At 36.0% G+C, this 21,730-nt stretch overlaps 1 protein-coding gene across 1 annotated transcript in view; it reads left to right on the top strand.

The window, feature by feature from the left end:
* Positions 1-21,730, top strand: part of BNC2 (basonuclin 2) — a 333,090-nt gene that overhangs the window by 179,921 nt on the left and 131,439 nt on the right. Inside the window, 1 exon segment of the mRNA XM_049769330.1 lies at positions 16,273-16,508. Within this exon segment, the coding sequence (XP_049625287.1) occupies positions 16,273-16,508 (236 nt within the window).

Raw genomic sequence — 21,730 nt, 5'->3', positions numbered from 1 at the left:
AGGAATGTGAAGTTCTCAAAACAATTAGTTGTAATTTAAGTATCACTTGACTTTCTTCCAAAATGAAAGAATATGGCCTCCTTCATATTTTAGTCTACATCTAAAATTGCTTCAAATTAGTATTGGAACAATGTTAAATATCCAGACAGCACTGGAAACTACTGAAATAAAAGATTTCCTTTTAGGCTGTTTTAATACAAAATGTAATTGTTTTTCTCTGCAAAGTAGGTGGCTTTGAAAAACCAGTCCACTTTGCTCACTTCATATTTTACTGACTGGCTCTAAGTTTTACACTGCCATGCCTGGACAACTAGGTGGTGTCCACTACTGGACATTAGGGTCTGAAATGTTCAAGCATATTCCTGTGAAAACCACCTAAGTCACTTGAATTTGGCTATTAAAGAAAGTTATGTTAAAAAATAGTTGTGGAAACTAAGAACTATAAACTATCACTGAGAGCCAATTTTCTAGGATCAGTGAAAAGCACTTTTATATTCCTACATTAAGGGGGGAAAAAGCATCTGAATATGTTCTTATTTCTGTGACCTTCACAGAAAATATTGGAAGTGAAGTCTGTGGAATTACAGGTTTACATTTATTTTAATTTATTTGAAGGTTTGGGGAGTAATTCCTGTTATTAAAAATGGAAATAAAAAATAGTAATTCACATTTCATTTGATAGAAGCAAATTCTTTCTAACTACCCTTCACCCTTCCCCATCAACTAGTTCATGCATTTTAAAACTGAGTTTTAAAAAGGACATTATTTATTCTTTAAGTTAGTATTATAGTTAAAATATGTTACTTTACATTTATAACATACTTTGCATTATAGCTTATACTTACATTCCATTTATTGACACATTAATGAACCACAAAAATATCAGTTGTCCCTATGGTGATTTTGTTCTTAACAAAGTTAGTTTTTTAATCCAGTCTAGGTTACCAAATAGTTCTTGCAGCTTAACCACACTTTAGAAAACTATACATATTTTCCTTTATATGTCTTTTTTTTTTTTTTTTAGAAACTATATGTCTTATAAAACTTCATTTAGCTAGACCTTAATTTCTCTTCTGTTTTATATATAAGAAAATTACCAATTTAAGCCCTTTTGTGTTTTGGCATTTTAAGTAATCCAGAAAAATTATTCTCCGTAGAAGCCCAGAGATTTTTAGGAAATTCTTACTGTATGAGTATTTTTTTAAATCTAACTAATATCCATATTGTGAGTTAAACTTTATATTTTGTCTAGATAAAAGTCTTCAGACTAAAAAGAAGTTAATTCATTAGTTTTTTCTCTAACCTTTAACAAAAGAAAATAATCTTTTTTGGGGGAGGGTCACACCCAGTGATGCTTAACCCTCCTGGCTATGTGCCCAAAAATCACTCCTGGCTAGGGGGGCCATAAGGATCAAACCAAGATCCATCCTGGATCCGCAACGTGCAAAGCAAATGCCCTACTGCTGTGCTATTGCTCCGGCCCCCAAAGAAAAAAATCTTATAGATACCAGTCATACAAATCTTATTGTATAACTGTTCTCTGACCCATTTCCAAGGTCTATTGTAGCCCTTTTTCTAAAACTCTTAAGTTGTGACTTAAAAAGCAAAAGGGATGGCACTGAACATGAAGAAATAAATATTAAAACTATACCTCAGTTAATTGGAACCGTGTTTGTCTTTCCTGCATTAGCTTATGATTGTCGACTTGTAGGCTCATGTATTATTCTCTCCCTGTCTTAGCAGAATTGGCTTTACCTAAAATACCTTACCTTTACATACAATATGTTCTTTTTTTTTTTTTTTGTTTTTGGGCCACACCCGATGGTGCTCAGGGGTTACTTCTGGCTATCTGCTCAGAAATAGCTCCTGGCAGGCACGGGGGACCATATGGGACACCAGGATTCGAACCAACCACCTTTGGTCCTGGATCGGCTGCTTGCAAGGCAAACGCCTCTGTGCTATCTCTCCGGGTCCATACAATATGTTCTTGCATAGTATATTATTTGTAATCCTGTATCAGTGTATATATTTGTTTAAAAATGTATTTTTCTCACTAGTCAATAATCTTAAAGATGTTTGAATCATAGTTTTGTTAAAACTTAGCACAAGATCTAGATGCATTAATTGGTTGATTACATTTTTAAGTGTTTGCATTATCTAAAAGGTAGCTCATTTTGGTTGGAATATAAGGGCAATGTTAGAATATGGGAAACAATTTAGTCTATTCAAACTTTTTTGATACAGGTTAGGATTTTGTGTTTTGAAAAGGAGAAGGTTTTATTTATTTAGGTTATACTAGCCAGAGGGAATAAAGGTGGACTTGGCCATTCAGAAGTTACATATACTTACAGACTTACGAGAATCTAGAAATCTGTACTAAAAGTAACAATAGTAGTTCATAAAAAGATGAGTTAATTCAAAGGAAGTTTCCTTTACAGAGCTATGAGTAGTAAGTCTGAATATCACCCCCAAAAACAATATGTGTCTTGAAGCATATAATCATGAATTCAAATTGCCAGTGCCACATGTACTCCGAGCACAGTCCTGATAATTGTGCTCTTAGAACCTAGATCTGCAAATAATTTCTGACTGTACCATAGATTTGTTTTTAAGAACCACACAAAATGGGTATGACACCTGTCAAGCATGGCTTCTTAAAAGATGTGTGTTCCACAGTTAGACCTGTGGCAGGCATATGCGTGAATACCGTAGTGACTCCAGCCAATACTGTAACTTGTGTGCTTTGTCTCAGAATATAACCCTGGCAAGCAAACATACAAATATCAGTAAAAGAGTACAAACCTTAGTGAGCACTGCAGCCAAGAGTACAAGTACTGCAACCTGATATGTAACTCCCTTCCCTGTAAGCACTATAGCCTAGCATGTGTGCTGTTCCCAGCTACTGCCACAATCAGTAAATTGGAAATTGGGGAGGAGATTTTTTTTTTGAAAGAGCTATTTGAATATAAGTGTTTTAGCCTAGTCCTGCCTTGTATAACAATTGGTGTGAAGTAGGGCCTAGAACTCTTTATTTATACACTAGGACCACCTATAGAATATAAAATAGTGGGATCCTGATCCCTAGAGCCATATTGTCACTATGGAACAGTGGGAAATGCATATTTTCTGGAATCCAAATATTTCTCTTGCATTTTAGTTTTTTTACTCTCCAAAACTCTCAAACTAGAAAAATCTCAATATTTCTGTGAACTTGTTAGCTATTAACATTGTCTTCTCTGTAGCACATTTGCCTTTGTTTTTATCTGTAGTACTTACTTTGGTCTTAGCATCTGTTTTTCTTATCTTTCTGCCCCACTTTCTCCATCCACCCTTTCTTTCCTTCTGTCCCCCTCACCCATCTTGTTTTTTCTTTCCCCTGCCTTACTATCCCTACCATCTCAAACCCAGAATCACACACATGTGAATATGTGCTCTGTCATTGAGACAAATCATGGCCCCTTCTGATCTCTTGGAATTCACTAAGATGGCATGGTAGTCAAGGTGTTAGCTTGCTCCAGTACCGAAGAGAAATCTGAAATTAAGAACCATTGTAATATGTTCATTTGTCATGGTTTTATAGTGAGAAAGTGATGGCTAGGATATTTGGACTCTCAGAGTCTACCTTGGAAACTTCACAACTTTCTTATTTTCTCCTTAGTAGGATAATAAAACACTTTTTAAACCCTAGGAACTCCTATCATTGTTTTAGATAGTTTTGTTTGTACCACATCGAGTTGTATTTGGGTCTTACTCCCAGCTCTACATTCAGGAATTATTCCGAGTTGGCTCAGAGGACCATATGGGAAATTAGGGATTGAACCTGGGTCACCAATGGCAAGGCAGTACCCTATCCAGTCTACTATTCTCTGGCACCAGTATCACTTTTTAAAATTTTTATTGTGATCATACTGGCTTACTTATCTTTCACAGTTTTATTTTAGGTACATATTAACATTGAATCAGGGGAATACCCATCACCAAATTTGTCCTCCCCCCATCCCAGTTCTCTTTCTACAACTCATATACCCCACCATCACTCCCAGGCTGCTAGAGTAGGTGGACCCCTCTTTGTCTAGCTTACTATTAGTGGTCATAAATCTGTTTGGTCCTGGTACCCTTCCTTGTTTCCCCCTCTATTTAAGAGGCAGAGCTAGATAAATTGAGTTATGTGGTTTTGTTTGAAGGAAAGAAAAGCAATAGAATGGAGTACAAAATAAAAAAAATAAATAAAATGAAAGAAAGCAAATACTTTGAAAATGGGCAGAGACCTAATCTAGACACTTTGTTTTTTTTTGTTTGTTTTGTTTTTATTTTTTATTTTTGGGCCACACCCGGTAATGCTCAGGGGTTACTCCTGGCTATGTGCTCAGAAGTTGCTCCTGGCTTGGGGGACCATATGGGACACAGGGGGATCGAACCACGGTCCGTCCAAGGCTAGCGCAGGCAAGGCAGGCACCTTACCTTTAGCGCCACCGCCCGGCCCCAAATCTAGACACTTTGAACCTCAGTTTGAGAGAGGACATGAAAAAGGTAATTGAAATACCACAACAATACAGAAGGAAATATCAAATTAAATATCCAGTGAGCATTACAGCAATAAAGACAAGCACCACACAATAGTTTCAGTTCTGAAATCAAATCATGCTGGAGTGCAAAAAGAAAGAGAAAGATAAGATAAAATAAAATGAAATAAAATAAAATTGGAGATATTAACTTCAATATCTACACCAAAATAAAGACGTCAAAAAAATCGATCAACCAATAAATAAATGTGTGGAAAGATGATCATTTTGTGTGTGTTTTTTTTCTTTTTCCCCCTGCATAGGCACATTAAGTATTGGGGATATTATAGAGGGAATCCCCTTGGCCTAGGAGTTACAGGGTTTCTCCACCTCTGAAGTATACTGTCATGGGATTAACTGTAAACTCCTTGCATGATCATTTACTCTCCCCTCGGTGCTTTTGTGGACCAGTATCACTTTTTAACTGTTTATTGTACTATTATATATACTGGTTGAAATGGTTGAAAACCATTAGTATTATGGTATTAGTTTATACCAGTCTCATGTTATTTTGATAAGTATCATAGTTTGGTGTTTGACTTTAAGAGCAAATAACATGATTATTGAGCAAGAGAATATGAGATTTAAGTACATACTTCTTATGTGTAACTAATCCCTAATCAATTATAGCACCACATGGTTCCTTAATCATCCCTTAAGTGTATTGCTAGACACCCCAAATGTTTCAAGGCCTGAGCACAGCATCACCACCGTGAGCCTTCACATTGAAACTCTAGTTGACTGAGAACTGTTGGGAGATATCCTGGAATCTCTTGAGCACCTCTTGGGAGTCCTTCACAAAATTAGTTTTTTTTTATAAATGCTTATGATTAAACCCTTTTTTTCTTTTTTCTTTTGATTAAACCCTTTTATGCTTTTAATTATATCAGCCATATTCTTCTAAAAGCAAGCACTTTGAAATTCAGGATATTATTTTATTGTTAACAGGTATAAAAATAATCAGCATTTTTCTTAGGGAAATGATTAGTTACAACTGCATTGTTTGATACTGTTTAATTAAACAAGTACTGGCTACTTTATTGAGATAAATATAATTTTGAAAAGAAACTGTAAGAATTCGATATGTAAATTTTAACCAATAAAAGATTTTGCAGATCAAGAAAATATTCCAGACTATATTTACAAAGAAGAGTAAACAGTAATCGGGTACTCAGGGACTTTTTTTTTCCAATTAATGTCATTGCCCAAGATTAATATTGGGAATAGGTTAAAAGAAGTACTTGCTTATCTTTGAATATATGGAGGGGAAAGCATTTTTCTATATTGGAAACTATTTCTGCCTTTCATAGGATATTTTATCGATTCTTTTCTTTCTTCTTTTATTTATTTATATATATATATATATATATATTTTTGCCATACCTTGTGGTATACAGGCCTTCCTCTTAGTTCTGTGCTTAGTGGTCACTCTGATAGTGCTCAGAGGACGAAATAAGGTTGAGGCATTGGGGATAAAACTGGAATGTCAGACAAGCTCTATATTATCTTTCTGATCTTCATAGGATACTTTCTAAAGAGTGACATAGAATAGATGGGCAAAAATACACATACCCTTTATATTTTTGCCCCATATTACTTTTTTTGTTTGGTTGTTTTGGGGTCACACCCAGCAAGGCTCAGGAGTTACTTCTGGCTCTGTGCTCAGAAATTGCTCTTGGCAGGCTCAGGGGACCATACGGAATACTGAGAATCAAACCCAGGTTTGTTGTGTGCAAGGCAAATACCCTACCCGCTGTGCTATGGCTCTGGTCCCTGCATTATATTTATTTTTTGTATATTCTATTATAAACCAAAATATCAAGTTCTGGCTAATCTTCTCACAATGTATCAAAGAAGAAAAATAACTATATTTTAAAATGTTCTTTGTTGGACTGGTCTGCACCTAGGGATTGAGGGGACAGTTACAGACACTTTTGGCAGTATCTTTGTAAATTATTACCAGAAACTTGAACATTTTTATTTCCCTATCATCTTACAATAAAATATTTATTAAAATTCTTGGTGCTCTTATTAATTATTAAAGGCAACTTCTACAAAATTGATTTTCAAATGATTAATTATTTTGGCCACCATGAGAGTTTTATACCCTAGACTAGAACATCAATCTTACAAGAAAGAGTATACCATTATTAAGGAGAAAGTTTCCAAGAAGAATTGAAAGTTAGTAATTTATATTTTTAGGTGGTTACGTATTTTTTTTTCTTTTGGGGCCACACCTAGCCTCTGCACTCAATAATCACTACTGGAGGCAGGATATGATGCTGGAGAACAAAGCTGGGTTGATCACATGTAAGGCAATGCAATCTCCTCTCTCTCTCCCCCTCTCTCTCCCCCTCTCTCTCCCCCTCTCTCTCCCCCTCTCTCTCCCCCTCTCTCTCCCCCTCTCTCTCCCCCTCTCTCTCCCCCTCTCTCTCCCCCTCCCTCTCCCTCTCCCTCTCTCTCCCTCTCTCTCTCTCTCTCTCTCTCTCTCTCTCTTCCCTCTCTCTCCCTCTCCCTCTCTCTCCCTCTCTCTCTCTCTCTCTCTCTTCCCTCTCCCCCCCCACACACACATTCCTTCAGGTCAATAATTTTAGGAGAGTAAATATGAGATTACAGAATTTGCAAATACAGTCTATGTGTCTGAAAACCTCTTGGAAGGTCATCAGATAATGAAAGGTTTAGGTATACCCATAGTTTGAAGTCCACTGAATTAAATATCTCCAGGTGGAGGATCAAAAAAATTCCATGCTCTGTTCACTTGGCTCCGTAACAGTCCCTGCTTCCTAAATCTGTTTTTCTCATTTTACAAGGTGGTTCATGTAAGGGTGTGGGGATAGGATGGGAGTTGGCAACATTATAGAATTTTCAAACTAAACACAATTAGTCAACTCTTGACTTCACTCTTTTTAAGGGTTTTGTAGCACATTAGGCTTTTTCTAAGGAACATCAACCATATCTAAGATGGCAGTTATTCATTTTATTAGACTGAACATTTTATATGTAAATATAATTAAATTAAGAACATTCTGACATATTTTAAAATGTAAATTCATATGTTTTTGAACATTTTATATGTAAAATATAATTTTATTAACATTTTGAAATATTAATTATTCTGTTAATAGAAATAAAACTATAAACTATGTTTGATTTTTGTTTCTTATTCTTATAGATAGCCATGTGTCATTTTTATCATTATCTTCTACTGTTTTTATTTTAAGTGTTAGACACCTTTAAGGTTCAGTTACAATACAACTGAATCCTGTTAGTTCAGTGGTTCCTAAAGTTTTGTTCCTGGCTAGCAGCGCTAGCATTTCTAGAAAGTTGTTAAATATAAGTCCTTGATTCAATGAATTAGATACTCTAGGAGAGGTAGCTCTGCAGTCTGTTTTAACAAGCCCTTTAGCTAATTTTGATGCATGTAATGTTTGAAAAAAAATTGCCTTAGATTCATCCTCCATTCTTACCAGCTGTGTTCTTATATTACACAACTGTCCCTTCTCAACAGAGTTACCCTCTCTTCTGTGTCATATAATATTTTATCAAATCTATTTTATGGCATTTATATTGTTTATAACTTTCAGAATTTGAAGGTGGAGGCCATAACATAAATTACTCTTATATCTGTATTCAGTACCTAACTCTGTGATAAGTTATTAAGTGCTGGTGAATAAATGAATGTATGCATGAATGAAGAAGAGTGATTTAGCAGGAGTGGTGATCAATAAGGTCAACTGCTATGGAGAGATCATGGAGAATAATGAAAGAAGAAAGCTATTGGATTTCATTGTAAGATGGGTGTTGGTGACCTTTGAAATGCTTGCTTCAGCAGAGATCTGGGCAAAAAGCCCAGATTTCTACAAGTTGGGAACCTCAAGTATGATGAAGACATGTATGTTTCTAGAGTTTCTTACTGACTGTTTTCTCATGTGATGGAAACAGTGTTCTTACACAAAAATGCTAGGCTATTTAATCACATTGAGCCTGTGATCTTTGAATTGATGATGATAGTAAGCTTTCTAAAATAAAAGAAAAAAATGAGCTCATTCTTTTTATTTTATTTTGTTTTATTTTTTGGTTTTTCGGGCCACACCCATTTGATGCTCAGGGGTTATTCCTGGCTACGAGATCAGAAATTGCCCCTGGCTTGGGGGGGGACTATATGGGACACCGGGGGATCGAACCATGTTCCTTTCCTTGGCTAGCGCTTGCAAGGCAGACACCTTACCTCTAGCGCCACCTCGCTGGCCCCCTAAATGAGCTCATTTTAACCTCTAGGCTGTGTTGTAGTTTTTCTTTGTAAATTTATACAAGATAGGGAACTCTTGGACTGGGGAAATAATACAGAAGTAAGGCCCTTGCCTTGTATGCAATCAACCCAGGTCCTATTCTTGGCACTGCATATGGTTCCTTGAGCAACATCAGGAGTGATCCCTGAGCACAAAGTCTAGAGTAAGCCCTGAATACAGCCTCAAATTGTCCCACCCTCCAAAAAAAGATGAAACTTTCAAGAATTTTTTATTTAGTCATTGAAGGAATTATGATTGGCCTGGATAAATAGCAACTACTGACAAAATTACTATTCACTAATATCAACTACTGACAGAACTTTATAATTCTGGGGTCATAGAAATAATACAACAGGTAGAATGTTTGCTTTGCATGAGGCTGATCCAGGCTTGATCCCCACCCAACAACACATATGGTTCTCCCAGCCCCTCCAGGAGGGATTTGTGAATGCTGAGCCAGGAGGAAACCCTGAGCATTGATTGGTGTGGCAATGAATATATATTTAAAAAATTAAAAATAAATAACTGGTTTTGCTATAGAAATACCTCTAAAGTAGTACCTCAGTCAAGTTTCTGTAAGAAACAAATTTAGAAATCCTGTTTTAATTTAAAAAATATAAATTTGGCAATTCTGTCATTCTTGCTTAGAGCATATTCTCAGTTGCCTTTTACATTGTTTTTGTTCCCAAGCTATTTAGCCAGGTACACATTTTTACAAAAGGGATTTGAAATTCTGGATTCAGTCATAATGCTCAGAGTCAGTTTATCTACTTATTATTGGACTTGTTAATATGGCAGAGGGACTTTGTATATACGGCTTGCCAAGCCTGGTTTAAGGAATTTTTTAGTTTTGTTTTTGTTTTTGGGTCACACCTGGAGGCACTCAGAAGTTACTCCTGGCTCTGTGCTCAGAAATCGCCCCTGGCAGGCATGGGGGACCATATGAATGTCGGGATTGGAACCACCGTCCTGTGTTGGTTGCGTGCAAGGCAAAACACCTTAACGGTGTGCTATATCTCCAGCCCCTAGTTTAAGGAATATTTCATTCTCTCAAATAAAGAGGAGTCTTTTTCTCAAACAAAAATTCAGTTTCTGCTACCTGAACAAGGATTAGATGCAAGGCAGACAAAAACAACTGATAATATCTTATTGTATAGAAAGTACATCTTCGAACTGTTTCTGAGAACTCCAGGGGTTTCCTGGTAAAGCTTACTAAATTGAAAAAAGACAAGAGTGGTAATGCTTTAAAATTCTCAAGTCAGTAAGCTACAATGTGCATTCTAGCTTAACTAAGAGGAACTTCACTTTTAAATATTTTGCACACTTGATTCTGATTAAATTTTCTTTTGAAAATGCAAACTTGGCAATGCCATTGATTTAAAGAAATTAGCATACGTTTAGGCCAGTAAAGTATAAAAATAAGTGGCCATTTTTCTTATGCTGTTCTGCTGAACAAATTCTTCCCTTGCCTCTCTTTCCTTGATTTTAATTCACCCAGCTCACAGTCCAAATTCTGTTACAATTCAGACATTCAGACATGATCATTAACTATCAGACATATGATCTTAATATTAGGGCCAGAGCGGTAGCGCAGGGCATAAGGTGTCTGCCTTGCAAACGCTAGTCTAGGATGGACTGAGGTTCAATCCCTCGGCCTCCCATATGGTGCCCCAAGCCAGGGGCGATTTCTGAGTGTATAGTCAGGAGTAACTTCTGAGCATCACCGGTTGTGACCCAAAAACCAAAAATCAAAAAAAAAAAAAAAAAAAAAGAAAGATCTTGACATTAGGGGCCAGAGCTATAGAACAGCAGTAGGGCACTTGCCTTAAACACTGCTGACCCAGGATGGACCTGGATTTGATTCTCCGCGTCCCATATGGTCCCCCAAGCCAGGAGCGATTTCTGAGTGTATAGCTAGGAGTAACACTTGAGCATCACCGGGTTTATCCCCAAAACAAACAAACAAAAAAATGATCTTGACATCAGGCAGAAGTTCATTTCTTAGTTTGTCCAGACTAATTACATTTTTTTTTTTACAAAATCACCATGAATTCTTTGATCATCAAGGAAACTTCCTTAAAAATTGTGACAACTTGGCCATGCATTATGATACAATTCTAAAGAATAGTATTTTAACACTTTAAAGAAATATGAAAAATTATAATATAATTTTTGTTGAAATTGTAGTTTACATCTATTTACAAGCTGGGCAGTTCTGATTAGTTGGATTTGTTTTTGGATTTTTATCAGGTTGCACTCAGAGCTTACTCGTGGCACTGTGCTCAGTGATAATTCGAGACCTTATGCAGTGTCAGAAAACAAACCCTGCTCCATTATATGCTATGCAAGCCTTCTCACTATCTCTCTGGCCTCAGTTCTGGCATTTTATTTTATTTTATTTTATTCTATTCTATTCTATTTTATTTTATTTATTTGTATTGTATTTTTTTTTGACCACACCTGGTGACACTTAGGAGTTACTTCTGGCTATGCGCTCAGAAATCGCTCCTGGCTTGGGGGATCATACGGGACACTGGGAAATATGGGAGGCCGGGGATCAAACCCAGGTCCATCCTGGGCAGCTGTGTGAAAGGCAAAAGCCCTACCACTGTGCTATCTCTCTGACCCCAGTTTTGGTATTTTTTTTGTTTTGTTTTGTGGTTTTTGGGTCACATCCGGCAGTGCTCAGGGGTTATTCCTGGCACCAGGCTCAGAAATTGCTCCTGGCAGGCATGGGGGACCATATGGGATACCAGGATTAGAACCGATGACCTTCCTGCATGAAAGGCAAACGCTTTACCTCCATGCTATCTCTCTGGCCCCAGTTCTGGTATTTTAAAGCCTTTGTCTATAGCTCATATTCTAGGTAATAGCTACCTAAATCATTCTTTGTGTTTTTTCTTACAATTATTGACACTATTTCACTATTTCTTCCTTTTATTTCCTTATTAGAGTTCAGTCATGTACAGGGGCATGTTTGTGTAAGTAAAGTTTTATTGGAACACAGACAAACCCAATAGTGTTTTCCCACTTTAATAGTGGAGGTAAATAGTAGTGAAGGAATGCATATTCCCATAAGCATAAAATATTTACTATCTAGTACTTTTCAGTAAGTTCTCTCTATACCCGGTGTTATGTTACTTAAACTATATTCCACTTCTTAATAAATTTACTTGTAAAGAAAAATTAGATAAAGTACTTTTAGGACTCATGTTCTGAGGTTTAAAAGAGCATATCTCAATCACTCTGGAGTCATTCACTCTTCTGAACTCTGATTGTGCCACTTTCCCCTATAGGAGCATACTTCACTTTGTGGCTATCCACATCTGAACTGTGGGTGCAAAATATATAAAATGTTCCACCTTGGGGTTCTCTGCATCTTTCTTTAGGGAATGAATTAGTTTTACTTGGGTTCACTTTCACTTTTAACTTTCATGCTCACTCTTTCTCACAATTTTTCATTCTTGCACTCTTACAGTTTTTTTCTCCATTCTCCTTAGATTTAGTGTTCTCCCTCAATAAAACTATTTCATTTAAAAAAAAAACACTCATTTTGAAAAATATCTTTGGCTTATTTTTTTCTCCACTGTGCTTTAAAAAAAATAAACTTTACTTTTTGGTTATACCTTCAACAGTTTCTTCATCTTATCAAACTCCCTTGCAGCCAATCTTGAGTTTAGTCCTTAGCATCCTATATGGTCTCTGAGCCTGCCAGGATCCTTGAAAGATTCTTGAGCTCAGAGTCAGAAATAAGCCCTTAGCACTACTTTGTATGATTCCCCTCAAAAAATAACCTCAAAAAACTACCACTTTATTTATTAAGAAGTGAGAAGGGCACAGCCTTTTACCTAAACATTGAGCACATTTGTATGTATACCTGCATATATTTAATGTCTAGCTAAAAATGGTAGATATATAGACAAAAACATAATATTTGGGGCATTTTACTACACTGTTATTAATCCATCTCAATTCATATTCATGTGGTCAGAGCAGTACTGTTACATTTAATATGGGCAAATCAAGTCATAGGAATATTGAGAAAAGGAAATTGAAGAGGACTAGATTTCCCCCTGACCTAGACTCTGTAAGAAGAGTGGATTCTGTAAACAGAATGACTAGTCATTAAAAAGCTTGGTTAGTAAAGCTGTACTTGAATACAAGGATAATACTTCTTTTCTTCATTTTTGCAGTCTAAATACCCTATGGAGTGAGAGAAGACTTCAATCCCTAGACTTGTGAATCCCTTATCTTTCCCAAACGTTAAATTAATTTTTAAAGCTATTTATTCAAAGTTGACTTAACCACTAGAATAGGAAAGATCAGACGAATCAGCTGCAAGAAATGAAGTATGAGAAAACCCGAATTCTTTGACAAAGTATTCCTAGGTGTAAATGTGTTGAATGAAGCCAGCGGGTAAATGATAAGGGCCTTCCGCTGTGGATGTAAGAAAGCAATTTATCAAGAGTACATGAACTCTCTAGTGACCACAAGTCAGAAGGAAAGAAAGGAGAGGGGAGAAGAGCCCTGAAAAAACACATTTGAAATACCAAAAATGTGTGTGCGCTTTTAAATACTTGCCTTGATATGTGGAAATACGGGTATATTAAAATGAGCTGTTCAGAGTGTAGTTGCCACATAGTTAAGGGAAAAGATGTTAGGACGAGTGCTTGAGAAAGACTAGACCAAACTTGCAGACATGTCAGATTTATAGTTGGCTGGAAAGGTCTAGGTATGCTTCTGGTGATAGCCTAGACAAAAAGTGTGACTATTCTTGGTCTTTTCCATGAGATTAGAGACTGTCACTCAGGCTTACATGTTTACTGCTTGTTTGAGTCTTTAAGAAGTCATATGTAAATAATTCTGACAATTGATAATAATGCTTTTGTGTTTCTAAATTCAATCTGAAATACTAATATAACGAGTAGTCTGCCTTGCAAGAAGCTGACCTGTGTTTGATTCCTGGCACCTCATCTGGTCCCCTGAGCTTCCAGGATTGATCCCTTAGTGAGAGGTAGAAAAAGCCCTGAGCATCTTCAGGTGTGGCCACAAACCAAAATTAAGTTCAAAGCACTTCTCAGATATTAGCTCAGCCTTTCCAGCATTTCTTTGAGGCCTATATATAAGGCAATATTAGCTATTGTTAATTTTAGAGAAACTGAGAAAAAATATACTATTGATAGACTTGTCCAGTAACTCAGTTAAGGATGGAAACTGAAATGTATGACCTTACATTGGCATGTTATATGTAGGGGAGGTGCATAATTTCTTAGATTTTAAGAAAAAAAAATCTCATTAAATAATTATTTTTAGGGGAAAGAGTGTCAATACAGAGGGTAGGACACTTGGCCTTGCATGTTGCTAACCAAAGCTTGATCACCAGCTCCTATATAATCCTCTAAACAGGGCTGGTGAGGTGGCACTAGAGGTAAGGTGTCTGCCTTGCAAGCGCTAGCCAAGGAAGGACCGCGGTTCGATCCCCTGGCGTCCCATATGGGCCCCCCAAGCCAGGGGCAATTTCTAAGTGCTTAGCCAGGAGTGACCCCTGAGCATCAAATGAGTGTGGCCCCAAAAAACAAACAAAAAAAACAAACAAAAAAAAAACGAAAAAACAAAAAATAATCTTCTAAGTACCACCAGGAGTGATTCTGGAATACGAGCCAGAAATAACTTTCTGAACACTGCCTGGTACCCACCCACCCCCCACACAAAAAAGTTTAATTAAAATTAAAGATTTTAGATTATTTTAAAATAATTTTATTTTTAGGTATTTACTCTGAAAATGGTTTTTCTAAATTTTTTGTATTGAAATAATAGCTGAAATATAAAGGAAGACCCTACCTTTCATTTTCATCTGATACCTCGTACCTCATCAGAATGGTTAATAAAGTGTATTAAAGTTCTTTTTATTTGTTTTTCATGAAAAGCATTCAGTTAACATGCCAGTGAAAACCAAAACACGTTACAGGTGACTATCAGGAAAGGAAATTGTAATATTGAATCTAAAAATGACCTCCTTAGTAGTTTAACAGTTAAAATTCTAGAAATATGCCTAAATGTCAGCTTTCTATATTTCAAATTAGAAATTGACATTGTAAGCTTAGGTTCTTAACTGTATGCATGTCTGTCCCATGGGATGGCGTACCTGAATGTTAGAGTAGTTTATAAGTAAATTTTAATGACTTCTTATCAGTAAATGTTTGATTTGTGTGCCTATTTATATATCTATATGCCTGAGACAGATAAAATCTCAGGCACAAAAGGTTCTGAAGTTCTGGTTAGGGCTTCTTAAACTATTTCCACTCACAATGGTTTATTTTCCAAGAAGTGTAATACAGGGAGGACTGTTAGAAACTCCTTGATTTTTTTTGTTTTGTTTTGTTTTTTTTCGGGCCACACTTTTGATGCTCAGGGGTTACTCTGGCTAAGCACTCAGAAATTGCCCCTGGCTTGGGGGGACCATATGGGACGCCGGGGGTCGGGGGTGGGGGATCAAACCGCGGCTAGCGCTTGCAAGGCAAACACCTTACCTCTAGTGCCACCTTGCCGGCCCCAACTCCTTGATTTTCTTTCCTTTTTGTGGTTGATTTTGAATTAATTTTTGTTCCTTGGGCTTCCAGTAACCTTTCATTGTTGCCAGTTTTTTAAATTATTATTTATTTATTTTGCAACCCACACATTTGTTACATATTGGGTTGGGATCACAGTTAAAGAAACTTAAGGTTTGGGCTTGTAGAGAGAGTGTACCAGGTAAGTTGTTTGCTTCATACAAAGCTGACCTGAGTTTGGCCTCTGGTACCCATATGATTTTCTATGATCACCCTCTGAAGTCTTCCCTGAGCACTGCCATGTATGGCCCAGAACAAGAGAGACACTAAAAGGGGGTAAAGTCTAAAGAGCACACTCCTCTTCCCTTTTGAACCATTAGAGTATTATAAGGGGTGAACTTTATTTTTAAAAGAAATACTGGTTAAGGCCCTAGCAAGCAGTAGGGCATTTGTCTTTGTTGAGACTGCTTTTGTGGCATGAGTTTTGGAATTGTTTTTTTATTTGGTAGGGCAAGAGAGGTACTGTGGTAACTTGGGTTGAGACATAGTTCAATTAGCAAATTAATTAGTCTGGTTTTTAGAGCCAACCAGCTAGTCATTTAGAAGCATCCTCAGTGGCTGTTTCTGAAAGCTGAATGCCTTTTATATTTGCTGTTGACTGCTATTTTGGAACATGTACAATTTTTCTCAAAAAAGGGAAAACAGGAAGAATAAAGAGAACTATTTACATTACAGAATTTTCTTCAACAGTAGCTTACTTTCGTTCTCAGAAATGTAGCCCTTATAACTTCCAGTAACTTGTTTCTGATGTCTCTCTTTTCTCCTTATATCTTTATTTCTACCCTTCTCCGGAACTTTGGGGTACCATCATAGCCCTGGATAAGCTCAGCACGCAGCATCTGTACCACCCAACCCAGGTGGAGATTGTGCAGTCCAACGTGGTGTTTGACATCAGCAGCCTGATGCTCTATGGGACACAAGCTGTACCTGTGCGACTAAAGATCCTGCTGGACCGTCTCTTCAGTGTCCTGAAGCAAGAGGAGGTGCTGCACATTCTGCATGGCCTGGGCTGGACTCTACGGGACTATGTCCGGGGGTACATCCTTCAGGTAGGGGGCAACTAGCTCTAGGAGGGGTTGGGTAAAGCCATTTGGCAAAACTGTTTTCTTCTTAACACTCAGAAGCATATTAGACAGCAGTTCACCAGTTACATCACCTCTGGTGACCAAAAGTGATGAGGAAGTGGATGATATTATGAAATAATTACATTTAAATATTTTTAATAATATGTGTGCTTGTATTTTTAAATACCTTCATAAGTACGAAGAAATACATCTATATTAAGTTGGGAGATAGATTCCACATATCGTCTGTGTTAGGCAGCAGTAGTTGAGAAAAACCAGGCAATAGTTTAATCTGGGACCTGGGAAGCAGCTATGATCAGCTGGTTTAGCACTGAACCTCATTAGTATAAATTAAAAGAGAAAAGAAGTCTGTTGGTTAGTGATACTTTATAAATGTAACTCTTTTTTTTTCCTAATAAGTATTATTTATTAGAGCCCTTCTAAATGGGAAGGCTTTTTTTTTGAAGTGAGTGGTAAGGCTGTGAAAATCTGAGATTGCTCATCATTTGGGATTAGTTGGACTTTGCATCACACTTAATTAAAGGTTTGATGGGTATTTTTGTGTTGTTTTTGTTGTTTCTATATCTCAGCTCTTTATTACTTCATCCCATTAAAAGAACCATAACTCATGTAAATGCCCTGCTTTTCAGTGACCAATAACCTTTATTTTATATAACATTTATTTTTCAACCCATGCAAACATAGTTGTATATTTGTCCTTCTCAACACCTGAATGTTCAAACTAGAGCCCTTTGTGTTTATGGCATTGCCAATTAATTGGTAAGCAACAAACAATACTTTTCCAGAGGCCTGCAGCCTCTGTTCCGGTCTGCTTTTTTTTTTTTTTTTTTTTTTTTTTTTGAGCAGTATATCATGACTCACTTTGTATTGTGTACTTTGCCTCTGAAATGTTTTTATGACCATCTGCTTTCTATGACCCTTGAAGGGTAAATGTTGAAAATAGCATGTTGGGAGACCACAGGATCTGAAAAGACTCTATGAGCAGTGAAGAAGTATTTTCTCCTGCCAAAGGAGGTCACAGTTTGAGAAGGTAGAATCTGAAGTGAATTTTGAAATCTTTTATGAGGATAATATCAAGATAATGGACGCTTTTAGATATACTGGTTTTGCTTTGGCAGTATTGTTATTCCCTAAGCCACTTTGTGTCAAGGCCTTGGCCTCAAGTAATATATGATGGAGGATGGGTATATGGGGGTACTCAAGAATCCTACTTCTTCTAACTTGACATAAAAACACTCACACATTCCGATTATTCTCCTGTCTGGTACCTGCAGGTGCTAGTCATGGTAAAAAAAGAAATGGATGGAAGATGAATGACTTTGAGACAAAACGAGGAACGAAAAATAACCTTTCTGCTTTTATGATTGCTCTTGTGAGTGTAGAATTGTCTTAGCTTAGCGAGATTTCAACTTGGATGGCACAGAAAATTTAGTACTCAGATCTTCAGATAATGATGATAATTGTAATAATTATATATTACATTTTTCATTTATAGAAGAAGTTTATAAGCATTATCTCGTTTGCCTCAGGATGGGGACTTTCAGTGGGGTGAGTCTTGGGTCAAGTCTTGGGTGGTCAGAGGACCCCAGGGGTCTCAATAAAAGCAGCCAGGAAAATAATGTATGAAGCTACTTTCACAATCAATGCTTATATTGGCTTCAAGATGTGTGCAATGCCACATCATTTTGCATATAATTACTAATGTCCAGGTTGAATGGATTTCACTCCACATGAAGAAATAGACCAATCACAAAAATTTTAATGGTACTTCTCTTTTGGCTGACACTTCTTTATTTAAAACTTGAAATTTCAAGTCCCATTCTTTACCATTTTAACTTATTCCACTATAATGCCTAGTTTGGTCATCAGTGCTGTATTTTAGTTCTAATTGTATATTTTTTACCTAAGCTACTGGAACATACGCCAAGTTTCTCTATACACAAAGGACAGATTATGTGCATGATTATGAGTTTTAACAACTTGGACTACTATAACATTTTGATGATAATACATAAAGACCTTGAAATGGGATGGTCTTGATCTTCTGCCTTGATAGTTACCTATTCATTATCTTTTTGTATTTTTTTGCACCACACATGTTACTGAAGGCTAACTTATTGCCATGTACTCAGGAATCATTTCTTAAAGTACTCAGGGGCCATTTTTAGTAGGGAAGTGAATCAGGATTGAAATATTTATAAAGCAAGCAACTTAACTCCTATGCTATTTTTCCCATCCCATACATATTCATTTGTTATCTTTTTTGAAATATTATTTAGTTGTTAATTTCTCCAACTAAGTTTTGTTTTTCTAAGTCAGGTGTATACTCATATTTTTAGTATGAAAATCCAGGATTTAGTGATAAAAAATTCTAAAAGAAGGTGCCAGAGAGATAACACAGTAGTAAGGCATTTGCCTTGCACATGGCTGACCCTCAATGAACCAAAGTTCAATTCCTGACTTCGAATAGGGTCCCTCGAGCATGCCAGGAGTGATTTCTGAGCACAGAGCCAGGAGTAACCCCTGAGCACTGCCAGGTATAGCCCAAAAAGCCAAAAACATTTTTTTTTTTCAAAAGAAACACATACAGGAATATTTGGCTAAACCTTAAACTAAAAATAATTATATTTTTATTTAGGCTGAAATATTACTTATTATTTTTATAATTTAGTTATATTCATTTTATTAAGACAGTTTATATGATAAAAATTAATAACTTGCTGTTCAGACTCTGGAACTAAATTTTGAGAAAATTATAGGTGATTTTTATAGTAGAAGAATAGAAGGTTTAGTTTTTTGTCTTTTAATTGATCAAATTGTTTTACTATTTAAATTATGCTTGTCACTCAACATTTATTATTTTCAAAGAAATATTTTTTGCTTTAGAATAAAAGGAGGCTGAAGCACCCCAAACATATAACATAGTTAATGAGGAAATGCTCATTTTGGCTAAAAAAAAAAAAAGTCCCAAAAAGGAAGTAGACTAGAAATAAAACCTTTTCCTCCAAAATTTTGTATTTATTATTGAGCAATAACTTAAAATTAAATATAGTAGTGATAATGTATGCACAAATGACTTTGCATAAGTTTGTAGGTTATTTTTTTACAAGAAGACTGAAAAATGTGCTTCTATAGATTGTGGAACCCTATAATGCACCATTAGTGTACAAGTCATTTTATCTGCCTAAAACTCAATCGTCTTGTAGCCCTCAAGGCATCAATTTTAGCATTATTGCTCTCAACAACAGTATATTGAATATTATGTCAGTTAAAGGAGAATAATTATCAAGTCAGGTTGGAGTGACTGTTAGTCTTACCACATATTGACTTAGTTAGCAGTTGGCTATAGATTATGTTACTGGACAAATGAAGATGTACAGTAAGTTGAACTGGTGAAGCAAGTATATTAATTTAGCTATTTCTGTACCTAAGTATATATTCCTTTGGTATAATAAGCTACTTCTGGCCTCAGATAGTTTTTAAAGTAGAAAATTAGCAAGATGCCTTATCTGATTTTTGAATTTCTGGAATATGGTTTTAAGGAAATGAGAACATGTCCTCAAAACCATCATTTAGAAACATTATGTGAAGAGAGGTTATTTAAAGAAAAAGAGAGAGGATAGTGCTTTCATAAACTCATTAAAAATACTAGCAATATGTCTCAAGGACCTTATATTGTTTTAATAAAAATTACTTATTCACTTACGTGGCATATACATACAATTCATAAGCCAACCAGGTAGATAAAAGTATCTAGAAAATGTTAGATCCTAGCTTCTTAAACTGAATCATGACCCTCTAAGGATTTGATTGTAAATGCTTAAAATTTTTGTTTTAAAATTTTTATTTTAAATTTTAGGTTTTTTTTATAATTTATTAGTAATTGTTTGATTTGGACACAACTTTTATGTTTCTGTATGTCCAAGAGCCTTGTAAATATTTCTTAGACATAAACGATGTCATGACTGGAAAAATATTAAGAAGCCCTGACTTAGACTATAATGGCTTAAGAATATGGGTAAGATCAAAAGGAAAAGCACTCCATATTTTTCTGTGAATGAAATATCCTCAAAAGGTATAGAAAATTATGGTGTTAAGCATATTTAATAAAAACAATTAATAATGGTAACATTTGAAAAGAACATCAAATGATTTTTCCACAGCTGTAGAGTAATCCACATTTCAGAACAAGGACACTTTGTGCAAATGAAAGGACTGTTCTCTATTTCTCCCCAGATGTACAAGATATAAGAAATAGGTGGCTGTCATTATTCAGTCACTTACAAATCAGGTTTTTATAGTCTCACAGTTTGAATGTGTAACTGACTTGTCTGATGGATGAGAAAAGCTCAGTCTGAATGTAAAACTGACTTTCCTGGTGGATAAGAAGAACCTCATCCACCAGCTTCTCTGTGAAAATCTTTTTTGCAAATGAGTTCTGCCAGAATTCAGAGAACCATATCAGATACTCTGAATAATTAGCTTAGGTGTCAGCAGCCTAGGAAGAGGACAAATGATGGTGTGCATTTCAAATCATCTATGTCTTGGAACAATCAGAACTAATAGAAAAATCAGCACTATAGAGAAACCTTTCCCAAAGTATTCCAGGAGCATTGGTCTGAATGTAGATTTAAGAGAAACCCTGCTCCAAGAGCCTCATAATATACATTAGTATCATAAAATTTCTGCTAACTTCTAAAGTCAGCTGAGAGTAGGCAAGAAGCTTCCTTTCCAAATAGTTTTTTCACTGTGAAGCTCATCAAAAAGTCTTTATGTCTTGGACACAGAACTTTCTTTTGAAGCACGTGTAGATTCACATTGTTCTGCTTAGAATTGTCTACTTCTGTCCCCACATGAGCAATTTCTTGTCCAGTAGGTATAAACCAAAGCCCAATTTACAAAGAGACCTCTTCTGTCCAACATAAGCAATGTTTATCTTTTCTCATATGTTTGTGTTAGGACTCTTTCTGTTGTCAAAGTTAGTCAATTAAAAGGTTTGTTTTTTTGTTTTCTCTCACTAGTGAATGCCCCACTAAGTCATAGTATTCAGTAAATATGTGTTTAATGAGTGGGCAAAGAAATCAAGTACATTTGTTCTAGTTTAATTTTTACCATAAAATTTATGGAATATATGCTAAGTTTATGGAATACCCAATTACATTCATTCAAGTGATCCTTAGTTTCTT

This window comes from Suncus etruscus, chromosome 1 (genome assembly GCF_024139225.1).
Source record: "Suncus etruscus isolate mSunEtr1 chromosome 1, mSunEtr1.pri.cur, whole genome shotgun sequence".
NCBI lineage: Eukaryota > Metazoa > Chordata > Mammalia > Eulipotyphla > Soricidae > Suncus > Suncus etruscus.
The sequence above is the reverse complement of the archived record's forward strand: the minus strand, read 5'-3'. Positions and strand labels throughout refer to the sequence as shown.